Source organism: Malus sylvestris, chromosome 8 (assembly GCF_916048215.2).
Source record: "Malus sylvestris chromosome 8, drMalSylv7.2, whole genome shotgun sequence".
NCBI lineage: Eukaryota > Viridiplantae > Streptophyta > Magnoliopsida > Rosales > Rosaceae > Malus > Malus sylvestris.
Window position 1 is genome coordinate 6,316,699 of NC_062267.1, and position 19,807 is coordinate 6,336,505.

Consider the following 19,807-nt stretch of genomic DNA (forward strand, 5'->3'; position numbering starts at 1 on the left):
AAATTTATGCAATTTAAAAACCACATAAAGTAATATGCACATATTAAAACCTAGCTCTTTTTATAAATGAGACACGTAACGAACCTTTTGGCGTAAAATGCAGTTAAAAAAAAATACCAGGTTAATTTTGACATCTCAAAAGCTACGGCGGGTCAATTTTGAAGTGTTACATCTTCTCCAGGAGGCAGATTGTCTGCCCTCCTGTTTGGATGCCCTTTCCATCCCCTCCTATTTTGTGCGGTCACGGTCAAGTCACGTCAACAATTTATATTAATTTTTTTTATAGATATAATAAGACAAAAAACAATAAGAATATAAAATGTTAACGTGGCTTAACCGTGACCGCACAAAATAGGAGGGGATGGAAAGGGCATCCAAACAGGAGGGCAGACAATCTGCCTCCTTCCGCGGAGCCATTCACATGGTGAAGGTTCAAAGAATTCACTGGGTAGTTTCAATTATTTAATGGTATTTATTTCAAAAATAAATGATTACTTGTGTGAGAAAACGACATTAACATTGAACACAGATAGGCCATATATAAGGAAGAAAACGACGTCACCACGAGAATTTATACATGTTTGTCAAAGTTACCCAAATGACCAAATGGGACATCTTCGCTATCTCTTGCCGGACTTTTACATTCAGTTCATTTGATAACGTTTTCCGGCATACATATTTTCTTTACAGCATGGGATACTCAATACTTCTGCGACGTTTTTCGCTCCTCTATTTCGAGGAAGTATACAAGCAAGCGAGTTGCCATCGGGAATGCGCAGTTGCTCGTTTGTGTTGAAGGATGACATACAGAGTCTTCAGAAGAAATTTGTCTCCCCAGTTTAGGCGTCTCAAAAAATTTGGAACACATAAAGTTCCGTTTCTATTTGTCACGTGATTCCCTTTTTGGCAGAAAATCAGGCCGCCTCCACCGGAGATTGAACCACCGCATGCCTACAAGAGGAGCAACAGCCATCAAAATCTATGAGACAACAGTATTGTTACTCGAATCCAATTCGAGTTAACATCAGTCATACATGTTATAGACAAGGAGATAAACGCATTGTGCGGAAATAAAAATGACAAGACTTCGAAAAGCAAAGATGATTACCAGTAGAACTTCTTGATAAGAACTTTAGCACTTCATCGATGATAATAACCTAAAATCAGATCACGAATGAAAGCTTGAATGAGCATTGACAAAGAGTAAGAAAAAAGCGAAATCAAAACATAGATCGGAAAGATAAACCACATACGGGAAATGAAAGGTATAGCACAACAGTCCAGTCAGCCCAAGATAATGGTGTAACCTAAAGCACAAAATATTACATTTACGGGACTATTAGTAATGTTCATTTACATAAAAAACAATGAAAGAAACTGTCAAACACAAGAGCAGGTATAAGACTACTTACGGAGAAAAGAATAGAGAGCGGATGGACGTATAATATTAGTATGTGAAGGATCATCGTTAGAATAATCGAACCAACAAGCCACAAGTTACTCCACGGAGGGATCACACTGGAAACCAGAGAAAGTCAGTGCTAAAGTCAGTCTAGTCTCCAACCAAAAATGTCGAACTGAAATAACTTAGTCATAGAAATAAACTGGAATTCGAGATGGGGCAAGGTAATAACTTAAATTTTAGAAGTAAATTGTAGTATTACTATCTACGTATATGCTTACACAAGAGACTGATTTTCACTGAGATTATTCAAGGCGTTAAACATTTCAACAACCACAAGCACAGTCATGGATACAGTTGATGGATGGCGGTCATCAAATATACTGCATGGATAAGTTGTATCCCTTGTTGTGCATGAGTCAAAATTCATCTGGAAGAAATAACTAAAAAGGTGAAAAACTGCAGATTATACATAACGGAGGATATTATAAGCGTCTAGTCTACAGATATTTCTATGTAGGTAATAATTAAACGTATGTCATAAAAACTGTAGAAACCAGTAAACAACCGGACAATGGCTTTAGAAAATACAGAATTTCAGAGCCTGTATGATCTTACCAATTCAGAATATGGCAGTTGAGGACCGTTATCAGAGTAAACAAACCACCATATAAATCCGGCAACCGTGGCAAGCCCAACATAAGCTGCAATTCATACACCTCCATTTGATTTGCATGAGGAAAATAAACAAACGCATTTACCGTAGAATTAAATCATGCCACAAAAAATCCTAAACAAATAGGATCAATCATGTTATATTCAATAAATGGCTTCGTGTTATGTCTTAAGTTTTTTACTCATTGGCAGCACTAATTCTGGACAGTCCTTTTCTCAATCGACACATAATGGAAAAGGAGTGCAACCAAAGTAGGGATCAAAAGGCCATTCAGCAAGTAATACCAATTCATTTGTTTAAATATAAGCTTATGAAAGAGAGATTAAATTACTTACTATTATAAGGCTCATATAAAAAAAATAACGTAAAAGCGATGCACTACAATGCTTTACAGCTTTTAATTATAGCTAAACAAGTACATGTGGCATCAATTTCACTGGGAACCATATTTAATATGATTTTATGCATACCTCCAATTACCAAATAACGAAAAAACAGCCATCCAGAAACAACTGCTTCATTGACCTGCACAGATAGAAGTTAAGAGTAACGTTATGCTAAAACTAGAACTTCTTTCAACCACAGAAAGACTAGCATTATGAGATTAAGATAATATCGTTAATCGATGAAACATACATACGGCCTAATGAAACAAAAATAAAAGTCTGAATTTGTCCTTTGATATTTATCTTTATTGATCTCCCCAGTGGAGAAATATTCAATGCCATTTCTCGTCCAGCAACTTTTAGGCAACTATTGTTAAAAGGAGGAAAAGAAAAGAAATAACCAGAATATTGATAGAAGAACTGATTAAAGCAATACCTTACGAGGTTTAGCTTTCATCACATCAGAATCTTGCTTATTGAAACCAATAGCAGTGGCAGGTAATCCATCAGTAACTAAGTTGACCCAGAGCAGCTGGACCTGGAAAAAGTTTTCATGAAAGTTTTAAGTAAAAGAAGCAGAAGACATTACTGTTCTCGAACAGAATGAGTTGGAAAATGAAATATTACAATTCGTACACAAAAGAACTCACAGGGGCTAGGGTATCAGGTATGCCAAGTACAGCTGCCACAAATATACAAACTACTTCACCAATATTTGAAGAGATCATATATCTGATAAATTGCTTTGTGTTATTGTATATAGCCCTTCCCTCTGCAACAGCCTGCCAAGAATTAACCACTAATAAAGCTAAATGGAACAGGCATATAGGTAAAAGTCCTCATTGACTAGTAGAAATACAATACTTGCCAAAAAAATATAAATATGAAAATGGAAAAGAAAGGCTTACTGCAACAATAGTAGCGAAATTGTCATCTGCCAAAACCATATCTGAAGCACTCTGATAAAGGCAAAAATAACAGAGGTGAGAAGAGTAAAGTAAAACTACAATGTGGTCATAAAACCAAGAATGGCTCTAGGAACCAAATAGTATAGAAGTTGATTTCGCAATGGCAAGGGTGAAAACAATATGTATCCCGGACTACATTGGTGAAAGAGTGCATTTACATGCTATTGCCTTTAATTATATATGGGCTGGAGCTTTTAATTGCATACATGTGTTTGGATGCAGATATGACTTCAAAACAAGAATGAAATGATAATTGAAAAGAGGCCACTTACTAACGGCCTCTTCACCTAGTGATATAGGTACTCAGTAACTTTAGTTTGAGGACTGCAACAGGCATCGGGCACTATCATGCTGTTAAGGTGGCCTCAGACAGTGCAAACAGTGCAAGGGACGTGGTTTAACCTTCTCACTAAAAAGGAAAGCTCTTTACTAATTAGTGTGCAAAAAATGAGTACCTTGGCAACGGCTGTTCCTGAACCCATGGCAATTCCAATATCTGCCTTTTTTAGTGCAGGTGCATCATTAACACCATCACCGGTCATTGCAACCTAACAAGCACACTAAAGTTTCAGGAAAGTCCACAGAAGAGCATGCACATGCACAGTGAGCATGAAAAAGATTAATCTAGAGTTTCATGACTAGGGCCCCTAGCGCTGTTCTCACATCAATCACTTGTACCCTCAATTCATATCCTCAAATGAACAAGTTTCTTTTACAAATTTTAATAGAGGAAACATCAATTCCTAGGCTAAAATGAAGGTATTGCATCTATATAATGATTCAGCATCAAGTGATAAGGCTATAGAGGGGTGTACCACTTCGTTCTGGTTTCGCAAGGCCTCAACCAGCATCCTTTTATGAGAAGGTTCAACTCTAAACAAACCAGAGAAAAAACACACTTACTCAATATATTGAAAGAGAAAATTTGACAAAAAGATGATTAAAAAAGATGGAACACATGGGAAATGCCTAATCTTGCATAGAAAATTGACAAGATACAGCATGGATGCAACCAGTATACCTAGTGAATAGTGCCATGCGCTGCAATGCCAGCGTTTTCTGCATTGCTGGTAATTCTTCAAACTCAGTTGCAGTGTAAGAGTGTCCAGCAAGATCTTCTAAGTGATCAAAAGCCCCTATCTTGCGGCAAAGTGATTCAGCTGTTGACTGAAATCATGCCCAAATCAGCCGGAGTGTTCTAACCATGTATGTGGATAGACATGTGCATAAGGCTACAAGCATACTTCCATGCATAAAAGGATAGCCCTACCTTGTTGTCCCCAGTTACAACAATAACTCGTATGCCAGCAGTCATGCATGAAAGCATAGCATTTCTCACTTCTTCTCTTGGTGGATCAAGCATTCCAACCTTCAAAAGAAACAAAGTAAGAAAAATGTATACGACGTTAATAAATTATAACAGAGCTAAAGAACATCAGGACAACGTCCATTTCTTCCAAAATAAAAAATTAAAATCACGATTAAGTACAGTAGCAAGTATTTGGCACAGCAACCAAACTTGACTTTGTATTTTGAAAAGAAAGCATACCAACCCAATGAATGTTAGATCCTTCTCATCTTTATGGGAGAGACTCTGTAGACCCATGGGCATCCGCTTGAAGGCCAGGGCCAAGCATCTTAGTGTTTCCTTTCCTGCAAAACTGTCCAAAAAATATGTATTGCAATCTCAAAAGAATTCTACGCCTGCCATTACAAGAATTTAGACAGGTTTGACTAGTAAGAATTTTTGGGCCACTAAGAGAGAGAGATGAAAAAAATATTCCTAACCTATGGAACCTTGATTCCAGCTCAGCCCGGATACTAGTGGTTAGTGGTATGGCAGAACCATCATCATTGCACAGAATACTGGTGCATCTAGAAATAATACTCTCTGGAGCACCTTTTGAAAACATAATTTGCAATTGGTTTCGGCTGCAAAGAACACTCATCATCTTCCGATCACGAGTAAAATCTGCAACAGAAATCTGCAAGCAATATATTAAACTAATCTTACTGCAACAGAAATATGGCAAGTTAGAAACTTTTTCCACTGTATTTCTTTTTGTGTTTATTTAGTAAATAGTTCCACTGTTACTACTTATGACATAAAAGTAAAACTCAAAGGAAGACATAGATGCATAAACACAAACACCAGCTAATGATTTGCAGCTAGAAATCAAGATACAGCCAAGTATTTTTAGCAGACGACAAGAGAGGGACAAGTATTTTTAGCAGACGACAATCGAGGGCCAATAAAAAAATATACAGAGGTACACAAGAATACAAACCAACAAGTAGAAGCAATAACAAGTTAGTCCAAGTTGTTCGGTAAGGAGGTGAAGCAGCATTAAAACATCATAATCGATTGGCAGATATTATTATGTCAAGATGCATAAGAAAATGGTATATATAAGCCTTTGCCCCTATCCTTTAAAGCCGATACCAAACCTACTCGTCTGCTTTCTTGTCCCTTTAATGCTCACTAGTGGGACAGCATGGGGCAAAGGGCAGAGCTTCGAGTGACTTGATTCAAATTCTAGTCATTTATGCGGCTATCAATGGATGATGGAAAAACCAGCTAGCTCGGATACTAAGAAACATTGTAAGAGAAGTCATCCTGACAAGCCCGGCTTGTAGCAAGCCAAAAGTTTGACTTGAGCCTACTATGGATACCGGCAAAGGAAGGTGGATACTAGTTTTATTTCAATTCAAAAGCCTCTCCCCAATAGCGCCTTAGCGTTTCACACTAAGCAAGTAAACTACCCCTCCCAAAACGATTCAAGACCTGAACTGAAAGAGACTCTACAAAAAAAGCTTTCTGACTCGGCAAGCTTGTATCCTTTGGATTATTTCATATCATAAAAATATAATATAAATGTAGAAAAAATAATACCTAAAAGCATTAGAATATAAAAACTACAATACTGGATATTTGTAAACCATGCAGCATACATATTTATAAGCTATATTTTAATCTTGATCTATTAGTTTAACAATTTAATCTCTTTCTTTATTTGGGGCATGGTGTGAGGGCACTGAGGGGGAGGGATCACAAGGCAAACCTTTTTAAAATGGTCCTCCCAGTAGTGATTACAGTAAGACGCACGTTCATGCTTGCTCAGCATATTCAGAGAAGAAGGCATAGAATCAAAGCCAGGAAGACCAATCTGTAAAGGAAAGAAAAAGAACTTACAAGTAAAAACCTTAAATAACTGCATGACAAAAAAACTAGAGAAACGAAGGTGAAGATAGTAAGAACGAAAACTTCAGTTATTAGCAAGTGTTCAGACTATATAAGTACATAAACGAACCTTCTCTGCAAGAACACGGAGGGCAACTTCAGTTGACTCGCCAATTTTTTCATAGTTACTCTTGTCAGGATTATATTGCAGGATAGACTCATTGCATAGTGCTGAACACATTGCTATGTGAAGAAGACAAGGAGACTGAGCTGGAAGTTCAAGCTGAAAAATAGAGAACACTTCAAATTGGTGCAGAACTAAAAAGGAGACCTGAACGAAGCATTTAAAAACTTATGCCAGGTCTCATTTATATAACCCCATAGTAATAATTCATGTGACGCATTCAAATTTTGGTCAGTAGAAGGTATTGTAACTTCACATTCGAAGTTTTTATTTTTATTTTTTTACTTTTAGTTGCTTATCAATATGCCAAAAATGCAAAAGTAAATTACCTGAAGCCCAGTACTGTCAAAAATTAAGCCCTCTGGTGCGTATGTTGTTCCACTGACACTGTATTCAGAAATAACAGGAGCATGTTGTACAGTATGAAGCACACAAACCTGCAGAGATGAGAGTAGCAATGGCTGAAAAATCATTTGAGTGAAACAGAACTGCACCAAGCCAACAATTATAGTAAGTGAAGAAAGATTGAAATTAACACTCCAAGATTTTAAATCAGGCAGCCAGGCTATTGTAACTTAGTTTCACATAGTTTTTGTGAAATCTTGTGACCAAAGTAATCTTTCGATTGCACTGATGTCTTTGTAAAATGAACAAATACAATTGTACATGACTTCAAACATCTGGTACACCAGAATTCATGTCGTCCTTCATGTTACATAACTCACAAATTCCTTGTCATTATCAGAAATGCCTATAAATATGGACATGAGTGTGCACTTCTGTGCCTCTGCTTCCCCCACTGCATATGTATGTACATATGTTGTGCATATAAATGCATGTGTTGCATCCTTTGGAGGTAGGTTATTACAAGTTTCTACTGCAAAGTAATATATAAAGACAATACAAAGCCACAAATCAATCAAATAAAAAACATATACGCCAATAAATTTAGGAAGTGACAATTTATGTTCCTTGCTATTTACAGCAATATAGGAAGTCAAAAAGATTAGAAAAGTCATATTCAACTGTTTACCATGGCAAGGTCTTTAGAAATCACCTTTGAGGCAGACATCATATTGGTTGTCAGTGTTCCGGTTTTGTCACTGCAGATTACTGTAGTGCAGCCTAAAGTCTCAACAGATGGCAAAGACCTTACAATGGCATTCAACTGAGCCATTCGTTTTGTCCCAAGAGCCAAACAACTAGAACCAAAACAAAGAAAGACCATGATCAAAGACAAGCATCAGACATCATATTATAACGTCTTTGTCATTTGATCTATACACAAGTAAAAGTTCAAGTACTCACGTTGTAACGACAGCTGGAAGTCCTTCAGGGATTGCTGCAACTGCAAGTGCGACTGCAATCTTAGTGGGCACAAGAAAATAGTTTGTAAACATTAAATCAGGAAAGATTAGTAAGAGCCATTGAAACAGAAATGTGATGGAAAAAAGTTACAAGGAAAATGAAAACCTAAAAGAATTTTCTGTGTACCTTGAAGTAATGAATTGCACCACGCAAGAACCCACCATGAGCAGGGTCACGAAAGTGACCAATATTTACAATCCATACCAGTACACATATGCCAGCAATAACCTGAGAAAGCAATGAAAGTTAAAGCAATGCATAATAAAGCATACTGGAGAGTAATGACCAAATAAAAACTTCGAGAATTACCTTGGCCAAGAATGTACCAAATTCGTCCAGCTTCTTTTTCAATGGCGTCACTTCCTGCAAACAGCCGTATAAATGAATAATCGAAAGTAAGCTCAGGTCATCTATATATAAACTACAAGTTCAACAAAGGATCTTTTCTTTCAAGCTTCTTTCATGTCAAATTTCAGAAGAAAAAGTGAAGAAAGGACATCATTTCATAAGGGGCCGTGTAAATCATATTCATGAAGTAAAGATATTTCGAGTACTGTGCTCTATGTTGTGACTCCTTCCATTATTTCACTACTGATTTTTCAAGTAGGAAGAGAGAACCATATAGATATGCAGAACCACACTTCTTCGAACTAGGCGGTAAAATGGCAGTATACAAACAGCTTTACTATATCAATGCTAGAAAAATAATTAAAAATTTAAAGCAAGATTACAAGTTACTGAAATGGTAAGAGCACACAGATATAAACTACTGAAAAAAAAATCTGAATTTACAGTTCTTACATCTTCCGTTTGCAACATTGAATCATGTATGCCGCCCATAGCAGTGTGTGTTCCAACTCCTACTACAACGGCTCTAGCCCTACCAGCCACGACTACTGTACCCTGAGGATCAAGATGTGCAGGACGTTGATCATTGCTTTGTAACATACAGAAATAGAAAACTTGATCAACCCATTCCCTCAAGTTTATAAATAGGTAACTGGGCACATAGAAACTGGATCCAGCATATAGCTTCAAGAAACATAAAATTTTACCGAAAAAAGAATATTTGTCTTGTCTTGATATACAACATTTGTTGCAGTGGTGGACTCAAGCTCTTTTCCGACAGAGCAACTCTCACCTGCCATCATCAAACAAAAGTTCTCAAATAAATTGATCCAGCATGCCCTCAATCATTATGAAGTCACAATTACAATACACACAATTTAAAAAGACAATAATTTGTACCAAAAAAAACAACAATAATGAAAAGTATCCATCAACAAAACAAATATCCATTTGATTTACTATATCCAGTACATAAAGCAGATGTACCTGTAAGAATTGCCTGATCAACACGTAATTGATTACTTAGCATCTCAATCATTCTCATATCAGCTGGAATTTTGCCTCCCACTATACATTTGACCCAACCCAAAAGAAAAATTAGAATCCAAGAGTAACCACAATAGTAAACCAATTCTGCATACTCAAAGCTACTTACCAGCCACTTCTACAATATCACCTGGGACAAGCTCTGTGGCTGGAAGTATGGAGAAGCAACCTGCAAGGAGTTACTTTTATGTCAACTTTTGAGTGGTAAGGGATGACACAATTTTTTCAAGCAATTTGATATGATGCTCATAAGATTTTGTTGGTCAACCACTACTCCCAAAAGCTTAGGTTGTCCTTAGTTAGCAATTATATCCCTTTTTCAAGCAAATTAACAATGTTCCCTCAATTTCTCTCTTTTGTCCCCAAGATCCATCCAAGGAGTCACATTTAATCACAAAAGAAAAGCATCCAAAAAGAATCAACAATAATAAATATGTTTCACGATTCTCAGTCCTACACAGACAGCTCAGCAGTGTGACTAGCTATGAAGGTCTCTTTTTCAAACAAAGCCAGCTATATCACAAGCATAAGATCACACCGATGAGATCTCAACCAGCACCGTCATAATAAAAGGGTGTACTACCTTACACTTCTTATGGTCTGATTTTTACAAATTAAGCTCTAGAAAGAAAACCTTATATGAAAGAGGACTTAGAAACATGAAATCAAAACATCATAGTGCAAGCAGCATTTAGCCTGGTCAAGTCACTTCCTAAAATAATTTTTTACCATTCCGCAGCACAGTTGCAATATCAGCTTGGTATGCACGTAGCTCCTACAATATCAAGGGTAAAAATAAGGAATCAGAACAAGTCGAAGCTGCAAGGACTAATTTAAGAATTTCCAGAATGAAAAGTAAGTTACCTAGGAATTCATGTATTAATCTTCTACAACGTGCAACAGAAAATAAAGACAAGCATTGTAAGAGGTAGACATGGGTACATGGGAAAGGGTGAGGATAAGTAGATTAACTCAAGTGTTAATGGCCAATCAACAAATTGAACATAACTTCAAGTTTTAGTAGAGAATAAATTTATGGAAAAAGGAAGCACGGTTCCCACAAAAAAGAAAAGATCCACTGAATTGGTAGTCTTTCAAGATGTTTTCTGATATTTATTCAAGTTCTGAAAGGCTATAAATATAAAAGTTACCTCAAGAGCCTTTTCTGCATTTGTTTCTGTAATCACTCCTACTGCAGCATTTGCAGCCAATATCAAGAGAATAACCTGTGCCCCAATAATTTCAAGACAACAGAATCTTTATTAAGACCAAGTTGTATCCCGCGTGCTTAATCAACAACAGATGTAGAAAAGAGTTATAGTGAATCATAACATTCAAAGCTTTACTTGTAAAGTTTCAAGAGCAACAAATTTTGAGCAAGATATATTTCAATACAACAACAACAACAACAACAAAGCCTTTTCCCACTAAGTGGGGTCGGCTATATGAATCCTAGAACGCCATTGCGCTCGGTTTTGTGTCATGTCCTCCGTTAGATCCAAGTACTCTAAGTCTTTTCTTAGAGTCTCTTCCAAAGTTGTCCTAGGTCTTCCTCTACCCCTTCGGCCCTGAACCTCTGTCCCGTAGTCACATCTTCGAACCGGAGCGTCAGTCGGCCTTCTTTGCACATGTTCAAAATCACCGGAGCCGATTTTCTCTCATATTTCCTACAATTTCGGCTACTCCTACTTTACCTCGGATATCCTCATTCCCAATCTTATCCTTTCTCGTGTGCCCACACATCCCACGAAGCATCCTCATCTCCGCTACACCCATTTTGTGTACGTGTTGATGCTTCACCACCCAACATTCTGTGCCATACAACATCGCTAGCCTTATTGCCGTCCTATAAAATTTTCCCTTGAGCTTCGGTGGCCTACGACGGTCACACAACACGCCGGATGCACTCTTTCCATCCAGCTCGTATTCTATGGTTGAGATCTCCATCTAATTCTCCGTTCTCTTGCAAGATAGATCCTAGGTAGCGAAAACGATTGCTTTTTGTGATCTTCGCTAGATTGCTCCGGTCATTAGTGTGGATAAGTATATAAATGGATAGAGATAGGAAAGCAAACACAAGATGTACGTGGTTCACCCAGATTGGCTACGTCCACGGAATAGAAGAGTTCTCATTAATTGTGAAGGGTTTACACAAGTACATAGGTTCAAGCTCTCATTTAGTGAGTACAAGTGAATGATTTAGTACAAATGACATTAGGAAATATTGTGGGAGAATGATCTCGTAGTCACGAAACTTCTAAGTATCGGAGTGTGGTGTCGTCTTGACTTGCCTTATCTGTCTCATAGGTAGATGTGGCATCTTCTCTGGAAGTACTCTTCCTCCATCCAGGGGTGGTATCTTTAACTGGTGGAGATGCACAAGGTAATGTATCAATTTCACTTGAAGCTTACTTGTAGTTTCAGGCTTGGTCAAGCGCGATACAAACCATGTAGTAGGAGTCCCCCAAGTCGCCGAGCTAGGGGGTCTGCTGAAAGAGGTGACAGACAAGGTAAGCAATCAGAGCTCCGACTGATTGTTCACCTTCTCCCCATCTTGCAGCAGCATGAAGGATAAAGAGAAGAAAAATGAGAAGAGATGATATGAGATACTTTTGCTTTTGAAGAAGTAACTTTCCACAGGCTTATTCTTGAACTGAGCTGGAGGGTTTTCTGGTTTCCTCCAGAGTATAAGGCCGACTGAAGAATTTGAGGGTCAAAACAAGTCCATCAAATCTAGAGTACGTTCCACCCTGCTGATATGGGATACTTTTGCTTTTGACAGAGTAATGAATGTATCGGCACGTGTGCTGTTACGCTTGTCTCCACATGCTTCCTTGTATCCTTCGCACTTGCCCTATCTGTTCCTCAAGCAGATGCGGAATCTTCCCTGGAAACATAAGATGTTGAAGATGAGTACTCGAGAGCAATGCCAGGTAAGTAATCAGGTAAGGGGTTCCAGGCAGTCAGTTCCTGGCTGGAAGCTTGATTCCAAGTGCTGACTGATTGCTCTCTTTCTCCTTGTCTTGCAGGTAAAAACAAGGCCAAAAGAAAAGACAGGGAAAAAGCATGATATGGGATACTCTTGCTTTTAACCCTGATGATATGAGATATTCTTGCTCTAGTATAGCTTGTTTGCAGAGGTATTATCGGGGGGAAAGAAAGCTGAATATTTCGAAAGGCTTCGTTGGGAGTGCCCTCTCAGATATGATGAAGGGTTGAGCATTTTTGCAGGTCTGCCTGTCCGTTGGGGATGGAGGTCGACATATATAGGAGTCTCCCTAACAACAAGTAGTAATGCTATTCCTTTACCCTGCTTGGTCATAGCACAGTAGTGGGAGCTGCCAGTTTCACATGTTTTAACTCTGTCAGAGCACTTTGAAAAAGTGGTCTGTGGTATCTGGCTCTCGAGATTCGGAGAACGATGCCTCTTCGATTTTTGAGAAAGCAATCATGCTGGGGGTATGACTCTCGAGATTCGGAGAGCAGTGTCTCTTCGATTTTTGAGGAAGTAATCATGTTGGGAGTCTGGCTCTCGAGATTCGGAGGGCGGTGCCTCTTCGATTTTGGAGCAAGCAATCTTGTTGGGAGTGTTGTCTCGAATGTGAGTAAAGGTTGGGCATGTTTGCTAGTCTACCTTGCCACGAAGCACAAAGGTTGACACATAGGGACTTTCCAATTATCCAGCAATGGTACTGTTCCTTTACCCTCTCTTCGATTTTGAGAAAGTAGTCATGTTGGGAGTCTGGCTCTCGAGATTCGGAGGACGGTGCCTCTTCGATTTTGGAGCAAGCAATCTTATTGGGAGTGTTTTCTCGAATGTGAGTAAAGGTTGGGCATGTTTGCTAGTCTACCTTGCCACGAAGCACAGAGGTTGACACACAGGGACTTTCCAATTATCCAGCAGTGGTACTGTTCCTTTACAGTTGTGGGTAATAATATGGTAGCTAGACCTTCAAAATTTATGTGTCTAAACTTTTGTTAGTGCTGTTTCTTTGCTATTCTTTTACCTTTCTTGGTCAGAGCGATGTAGTGGGAGCTGCAAGCTTCACGTGCTCAACTTTGGCAGAGAACTTTGGCAAAGTTATTTGTGGTACCCATGAGCTATTGTTGCGTGTGGGAAGTGGGTGATTGAACAGTAAGATTCATGTGCTTTCTACTTCACCAGAAGTCTTCGACAGAATGCCCATAATTTCTGCAAAGCTGAGTGTGCGTGTGACAGGTGCTGACAAGGCTAGAAAAGTAGGTGCCTCTTCGATTTCTGAGATCGGCCCTCGTGGTCTCTGAGCAGCCCAGCTTTTGAGAAAGCGAGCGCCTCTTCGATTGATTCGGAGAACGATGCCTCATCGATTTTTGAGAAAGCAATCATGCTGGGGGTCTGGCTCTCGAGATTCGAGGAGCAGTGTCTCTTCGATTTTTGAGAAAGTAATCATGTTGGGAGTCTGGCTCTCGAGATTCGGAGGGCGGTGCCTCTTCGATTTTGGAGTAAGCAATCTTGTTGGGAGTGTTTTCTCGAATGTGAGTAAAGGTTGGGCATGTTTGCTAGTCTACCTTGCCACGAAGCACAGAGGTTGACACACAGGGACTTTCCAATTATCCAGCAATGGTACTGTTCCTTTACCCTCTCTTCGATTTTTAAGAAAGTAGTCATGTTGGGAGTCTGGCTCTCGAGATTCGGAGGACGGTGCCTCTTCGATTTTGGAGCAAGCAATCTTATTGGGAGTGTTTTCTCGAATGTGAGTAAAGGTTGGGCATGTTTGCTAGTCTACCTTGCCACGAAGCACAGAGGTTGACACACAGGGACTTTCCAATTATCCAGCAGTGGTACTGTTCCTTTACCCTTGTGGGTAATAATATGGTAGCTAGACCTTCAAAATTTATGGGTCTAAACTTTGTTAGTGCTGTTTCTTTGCTATTCTTTTACCCTTCTTGGTCAGAGCGATGTAGTGGGAGCTGCAAGCTTCACGTGCTCAACTTTGGCAGAGAACTTTGGCAAAGTTATCTGTGGTACCCATGAGCTATTGTTGCGTGTGGGAAGTGGGTGATTGAACAGTAAGATTCATGTGTTTTCTACTTCCCCAGAAGTCTTTGACAGAATGCCCATAATTTCCGCAAAACTGAGTGTGCGTGTGACAGGTGCTGACAAGGCTGGAAAAGGCTTGAAAAGTAGGTGCCTCTTCGATTTCTGAGATCGGCCCTCGTGGTCTCTGGGGAGCCCAGCTTTTGAGAAAGCGAGCGCCTCTTCGATTTTTGAGATCGGCCTTCGTGGTCTTTGAGCAGCCCAACTTTTGAGAAAGCAAACGCCTCTTCGATTTCTGAGATCAACCCTCGTGATCTCTAAGCAGCCCAGCTTTTGAGAAAGCAAACGCCTCTTCGATTTCTGAGCAGGCGCCTCTTCGATTTCTGAAGCTTCGTCGAGTGCAGATTTTTATAGGGGCTGGCATTAAGTTCCAAAGCACACTTGAATCTCCACCAGTAGAAGCTTCATTCTTGCACTTCTAAGATCTTGATTTGTCCGACCTCTTCTCTCTTCAACACCTTTGAAAATGTCTGGCCCCTCCGACCGTCGTTTTGACTTGAACCTTGTTGAAGAGGCAGCCCCGCCTTCTCCAGACAACATATGGCGCCCATCCTTCGTCTCCCCTACTGGTCCTCTTACCGTTGGGGATTCCGTGATGAAGAATGATATGACCGCTGCGGTGGTGGCCAGGAACCTTCTCACTCCCAAAGATAACAGACTACTTTCCAAACGGTCTGATGATTTAACTGTTAAGGATTCGCTGACTCTCAGTGTTCAGTGTGCAGGTTCTGTGTCTAATATGGCCCAACGCCTATTTGCTCGAACCCGCCAAGTTGAATCATTGGCGGCTGAAGTGATGAGTCTCAAACAGGAGATTAGAGGGCTCAAGCATGAGAATAAACAGTTGCACCGGCTCGCACATGACTATGCTACAAACATGAAGAGGAAGCTTGACCAGATGAAGGAAACTGATGGTCAGGTTTTACTTGATCATCAGAGATTTGTGGGTTTGTTCCAAAGGCATTTATTGCCTTCGTCTTCTGGGGCTGTACCGCGTAATGAAGCTCCAAATGATCAACCTCTGATGCCTCCTCCTTCTAGGGTTCTGTCCAGTACTGAGGCTCCAAATGATCCCCCTCCGGTGCCTTCTCTTTCTGGGGCTCTACCGACTGCTGAGACTTCTCCAAAGCAACCTTTGTGAAGGCTCCCTCTTGTGTGCTTATTTTGACTCATGTATATGTACATATTTGTAGCTTATCGGGGATATCAATAAATAAGCTTTCCTTCATTTCAACGTATTGTGTTAAATACACCAAAGCCTTCTTCGCTAAGTTCTTTGAATTTTCTTTTGTTAAAGCTTGTATGTTGAAGCTTTCTGAGTGGAGCATGTAGGTTGGGGTAGTGTTCCCTTAATTTCCCGAGTGAGGAAAACTTCTCAGTTGGAGACTTGGAAAATCCAAGTCACTGAGTGGGATCGGCTATATGAATCTTAGAACGCCATTGTGCTCGATCCTGTGTCATGTCCTTCGTTAGATCTAAGTACTCTAGGTCTTTTCTTAGAGTCTCTTCCAAAGTTTTCCTAGGTCTTCCTCTACCCCTTCGGCCCTGAACCTCTGTCCCATAGTCGCATCTTCTAATCGGAACGTCAGTAGGCCTTCTTTGCACATGTCCAAACCACCGTAACCGATTTTCTCTCATCTTTCCTTCAATTTCGGCTACTCCTACTTTACCCCGGATATCCTCATTCCTAATCTTATCCTTTCTCGTGTGCCCACACATCCAACGAAGCATCCTCATCTCCGCTACACCCATTTTGTGTACGTGTTGATGTTTCACCGCCCAACATTCTGTGCCATACAGCATCGCCGGCCTTATTGCCGTCCTATAAAATTTTCCCTTGAGCTTCAGTGGCATACGGCGGTCACACAACACGCCGGATGCACTCTTCCACTTCATCCATCCAGCTTGTATTCTATGGTTGAGATCTCCATCTAATTCTCCGTTCTTTTGCAAGATAGATCCTAGGTAACGAAAACGGTCGCTCTTTGGTATTTCTTGATCTCCGATCCTCACCCCTAACTCGTTTTGGCCTCCATTTGCACTGAACTTGCACTCCATATATTCTGTCTTTGATCGGCTTAGGCGAAGACCTTTAGATTCCAACACTTCTCTCCAAAGGTTAAGCTTTGCATTTACCCCTTCCTGAGTTTCATCTATCAACACTATATCGTCTGCGAAAAGCATACACCAAGGAATATCATCTTGAATATGTCGTGTTAACTCATCCATTACCAACGCAAAAAGGTAAGGACTTAAGGATGAGCCTTGATGTAATCCTACAGTTATGGGAAAGCTTTCGGTTTGTCCTTCATGAGTTCTTACGGCAGTCTTTGCTCCTTCATACATATCCTTTATAGCTTGGATATATGCTACTCGTACTCCTTTCTTCTCTAAAATCCTCCAAAGAATGTCTCTTGGGACCCTATCATACGCTTTTTCCAAATCTATAAAGACCATGTGTAAATCCTTTTTCCCATCTCTATATCTTTCCATCAATCTTCGTAAGAGATAGATTGCCTCCATGGTTGAGCGCCCTGGCATGAACCCGAATTGGTTGTCCGAAACCCGTGTCTCTTGCCTCAATCTATGCTCAATGACTCTCTCCCAGAGCTTCATTGTATGACTCATTAGCTTAATACCCCTATAGTTCATGCAATTTTGTACGTCGCCCTTATTCTTGTAGATAGGCACCAAAGTGCTCATTCGCCACTCATTTGGCATCTTCTTCGTAGGTGGAAAAAAAATCAGAGAGAATAGCTGGGTGCAAATCAAACACGAAGGAATAAGAATCACATCCAGACATTGAATGTAAAAATACGAAGACAAAGAAAGCACAAAGACACGCATCTAGGCATCAATAACTAAATTAACAATCTTTTTTAGCCAGTCTAAAATAACAGTTTAACATGCATAGCATCTTTCCTTTTTTATTTTTCAGTGAAACATAAATTGTATTAAGGAAGAACATGCATACTATCTTTTTTCTTTTTTGGATAGTAGATTAAGGTGAATTCAACCCATGCTTTGAAAAATAATAAATAACAATAGTAATAAGCAATCAGTTTAGCAAAGCAGAAAAATATCAGATCTTACAGAAGGCTCCAAAAAAGCTGTTAATCCCGTATCTCCATTAATCAAAGCCAGAACAAAAGAAACAAGCGCCGCAACAATCAAGATCTTTACAAGCAAATCATCAAACTGTTTCAAAACCAATTTCCAGAATGAAGCCCCTGCATATGAAATATAGATAGTTTTCATAACAGGCATGAAAATCATGATCTTTGATATAGATAGATCCATACCAGTAGCATACTCCTAAAAAATGAATTCAAATAAACAAATTTGTATTTAGACTCCCTAAAATTCTTCATTCTCACCAACCTCACCCAAACCAGCCACCTCTTCTAAAGGGATCATGACTGTGGTTTTCTACACTTTGTGAAATTGGGAGTTTTAACAAACTATTGGCAGTACACAAGCCATTGGCCACTAAAAGCCACATTCAAATAATGGTCTATAAGTACAACAAGGAGAAAAACTAAATTTCAGGTGGAACTTGTGCTTCATTTAGTTCAGGAAAGGGTAGGGAAATTTGAGAAGACATAAACAAAAATATACTCGTGCAAAAAATGAAAGAAACATCACGTTAACTTGCTTATGTGAGATGGATAGAGTAGGGGGAAAGGAAGTGGTTTACTTACTTTTCTCTTCCGGAAGCACTGCATACCATATTCCAAGCATGCGCCAAAGAAGAAACCACATTAGAACTTGACAAATAATACCAAAACCAGCACTCTAGTCTGGAGGACAAAACAACCGAATTGGTGAACGAAGACGCACACAAGCTGGGAGCAGAGAAAACATACCATTTTTGCCGTACAGTCTGGCATGTTGCGCAACCTGCAAACAATGTAACAATTCAAACCTCAAGAGTACAGAAACTGACTCCAAAACTGAATTAGAACTAAAAAACCAATAAAACAGAACAAATTTCACAGCTTTCGCTCCAAAAGAAACAAAATTTACAATACCTGTGAGTCATTGAGGCCCTTCTTCGGGTCCACGCCGAAGAAATCCAACACCTAACCAATAACACAAGGGCAAAACAATGTGGTAGTGAATTAATCAATCACCAGAACCAAAAAACGCCACATCCCCATGGAAATGCTGCAACAGAAGCTTCCAGTTTCCAACGAATTCAATTGTTCCACCTCAAGATTCAAATTTTTTTCATCTAAAAACACACGCACACACAGGAATTTGGAAGCTGGTAAAACCGATGGATTACTGGATTGCTGAATTACTGAGTCACTGAATTACCTCGGTGACGGATCGAGCGTAAGCGTCCTCCATTGAAGGACGACGAAGAGCTTGGATTGGATCGGAGCCTTTGGAACTTCTTCTTCTTCAACTCTGTTTTCGTACCAGTCCACTGCAAGTAATGGGTGAGATCTGAACAGAAGAGCGAGACGTTATGTTTAAGCAACGTCGTCGTTTCGGGTTGTGGCCTTTACGTTTCGTAATTCGTAAAGTAAAGGCTTTTGACCCACGAGAGTCACGCTTTCGGTTTTAGCCCATTGTATTTGCAGCGTGTGAATTAAGCGATGTAGGCGGAATTGGGCCGACTTTCGGATCTGGATCTTGGCCCATATGAAATAAATGGTGATTATCAAGTGGATAGTAAAATTATTGATAAACGATTGGAAGAAATTTGATATGCAAAGTTATTAAGGTTTTACGCAATTGGATTTGCTGGGTTAAATATTCGATGAGGAGACTAAATTTTGCAGATGGAAGGGATTTGAGATGACTGAAACTTTCTTCTCTCTCCTTCTTATAATTTTTTTGTTTTATTGTTTTATCAATTAGCATTTTATTTTCATATACGAAGAATTATTTTAGTTGATAACTTAATCTACCGTAAGATTGACCTAAGGCTCATATGAAAAAAGGACCACAAGTCCTCAAAATGAGGACATTAGAAAAACAACACGTTCTTAAGTTCGATTTTCACTAAAGACGAATTTGAATTTCACTATTATTAACCTACCGTAAGATGTGCGGTGCATAAGTTGACATATTTAAAGCGGCGGGCCGGTGCTTTCAAATCTCCAAAATCCACGTTTTTAACACCGTGGACCGATCCTCAATGGGCCTTTTAGATATGCCT

The 19,807-nt window shown here is 39.5% G+C and overlaps 1 protein-coding gene across 1 annotated transcript; it reads right to left on the reverse strand.

Annotated features, from left to right (window-relative positions):
- Nucleotides 1–513: 513 nt before the first annotated feature.
- On the reverse strand, nucleotides 514–19,105 carry LOC126632425 (calcium-transporting ATPase 3, endoplasmic reticulum-type-like). Its single transcript, XM_050302836.1, has 34 exons — nucleotides 18,958–19,105; nucleotides 18,669–18,719; nucleotides 18,504–18,537; nucleotides 18,339–18,356; nucleotides 17,731–17,867; nucleotides 10,712–10,786; nucleotides 10,290–10,335; nucleotides 9,670–9,729; nucleotides 9,501–9,581; nucleotides 9,221–9,306; nucleotides 8,967–9,068; nucleotides 8,475–8,528; nucleotides 8,292–8,393; nucleotides 8,106–8,164; nucleotides 7,855–7,999; nucleotides 7,127–7,234; nucleotides 6,744–6,896; nucleotides 6,495–6,599; nucleotides 5,221–5,417; nucleotides 4,982–5,093; nucleotides 4,703–4,801; nucleotides 4,454–4,599; nucleotides 4,248–4,305; nucleotides 3,888–3,980; nucleotides 3,373–3,423; nucleotides 3,115–3,246; nucleotides 2,901–3,002; nucleotides 2,549–2,603; nucleotides 2,021–2,106; nucleotides 1,684–1,832; nucleotides 1,413–1,518; nucleotides 1,254–1,307; nucleotides 1,109–1,157; nucleotides 514–951 (listed from the first exon to the last, which is right to left on the reverse strand). The coding sequence occupies exons 1-34, from the start codon at nucleotides 18,988–18,990 to the stop codon at nucleotides 881–883; spliced, it is 3,009 nt and encodes a 1,002-aa protein (XP_050158793.1). The 5' UTR covers nucleotides 18,991–19,105; the 3' UTR covers nucleotides 514–880.
- Between the last annotated feature and the right edge of the window lie 702 nt (nucleotides 19,106–19,807).

Excerpts from the sequence above, each read along its gene's own strand:
- LOC126632425 (XM_050302836.1), bottom strand. The coding sequence starts at position 18,990 with ATGGAGGACGCTTACGCTCGATCCGTCACCGAG. Across the intron at positions 10,787-17,730 it reads CAGCTTTTTTGGAGCCTTCT|GTTATTCTCTTGATATTGGC; the intron begins GTAAGATCTGAT and ends ATTGGGGCACAG. Across the intron at positions 9,069-9,220 it reads AGACAAATATTCTTTTTTCG|GGTACAGTAGTCGTGGCTGG; the intron begins GTAAAATTTTAT and ends CTTGATCCTCAG.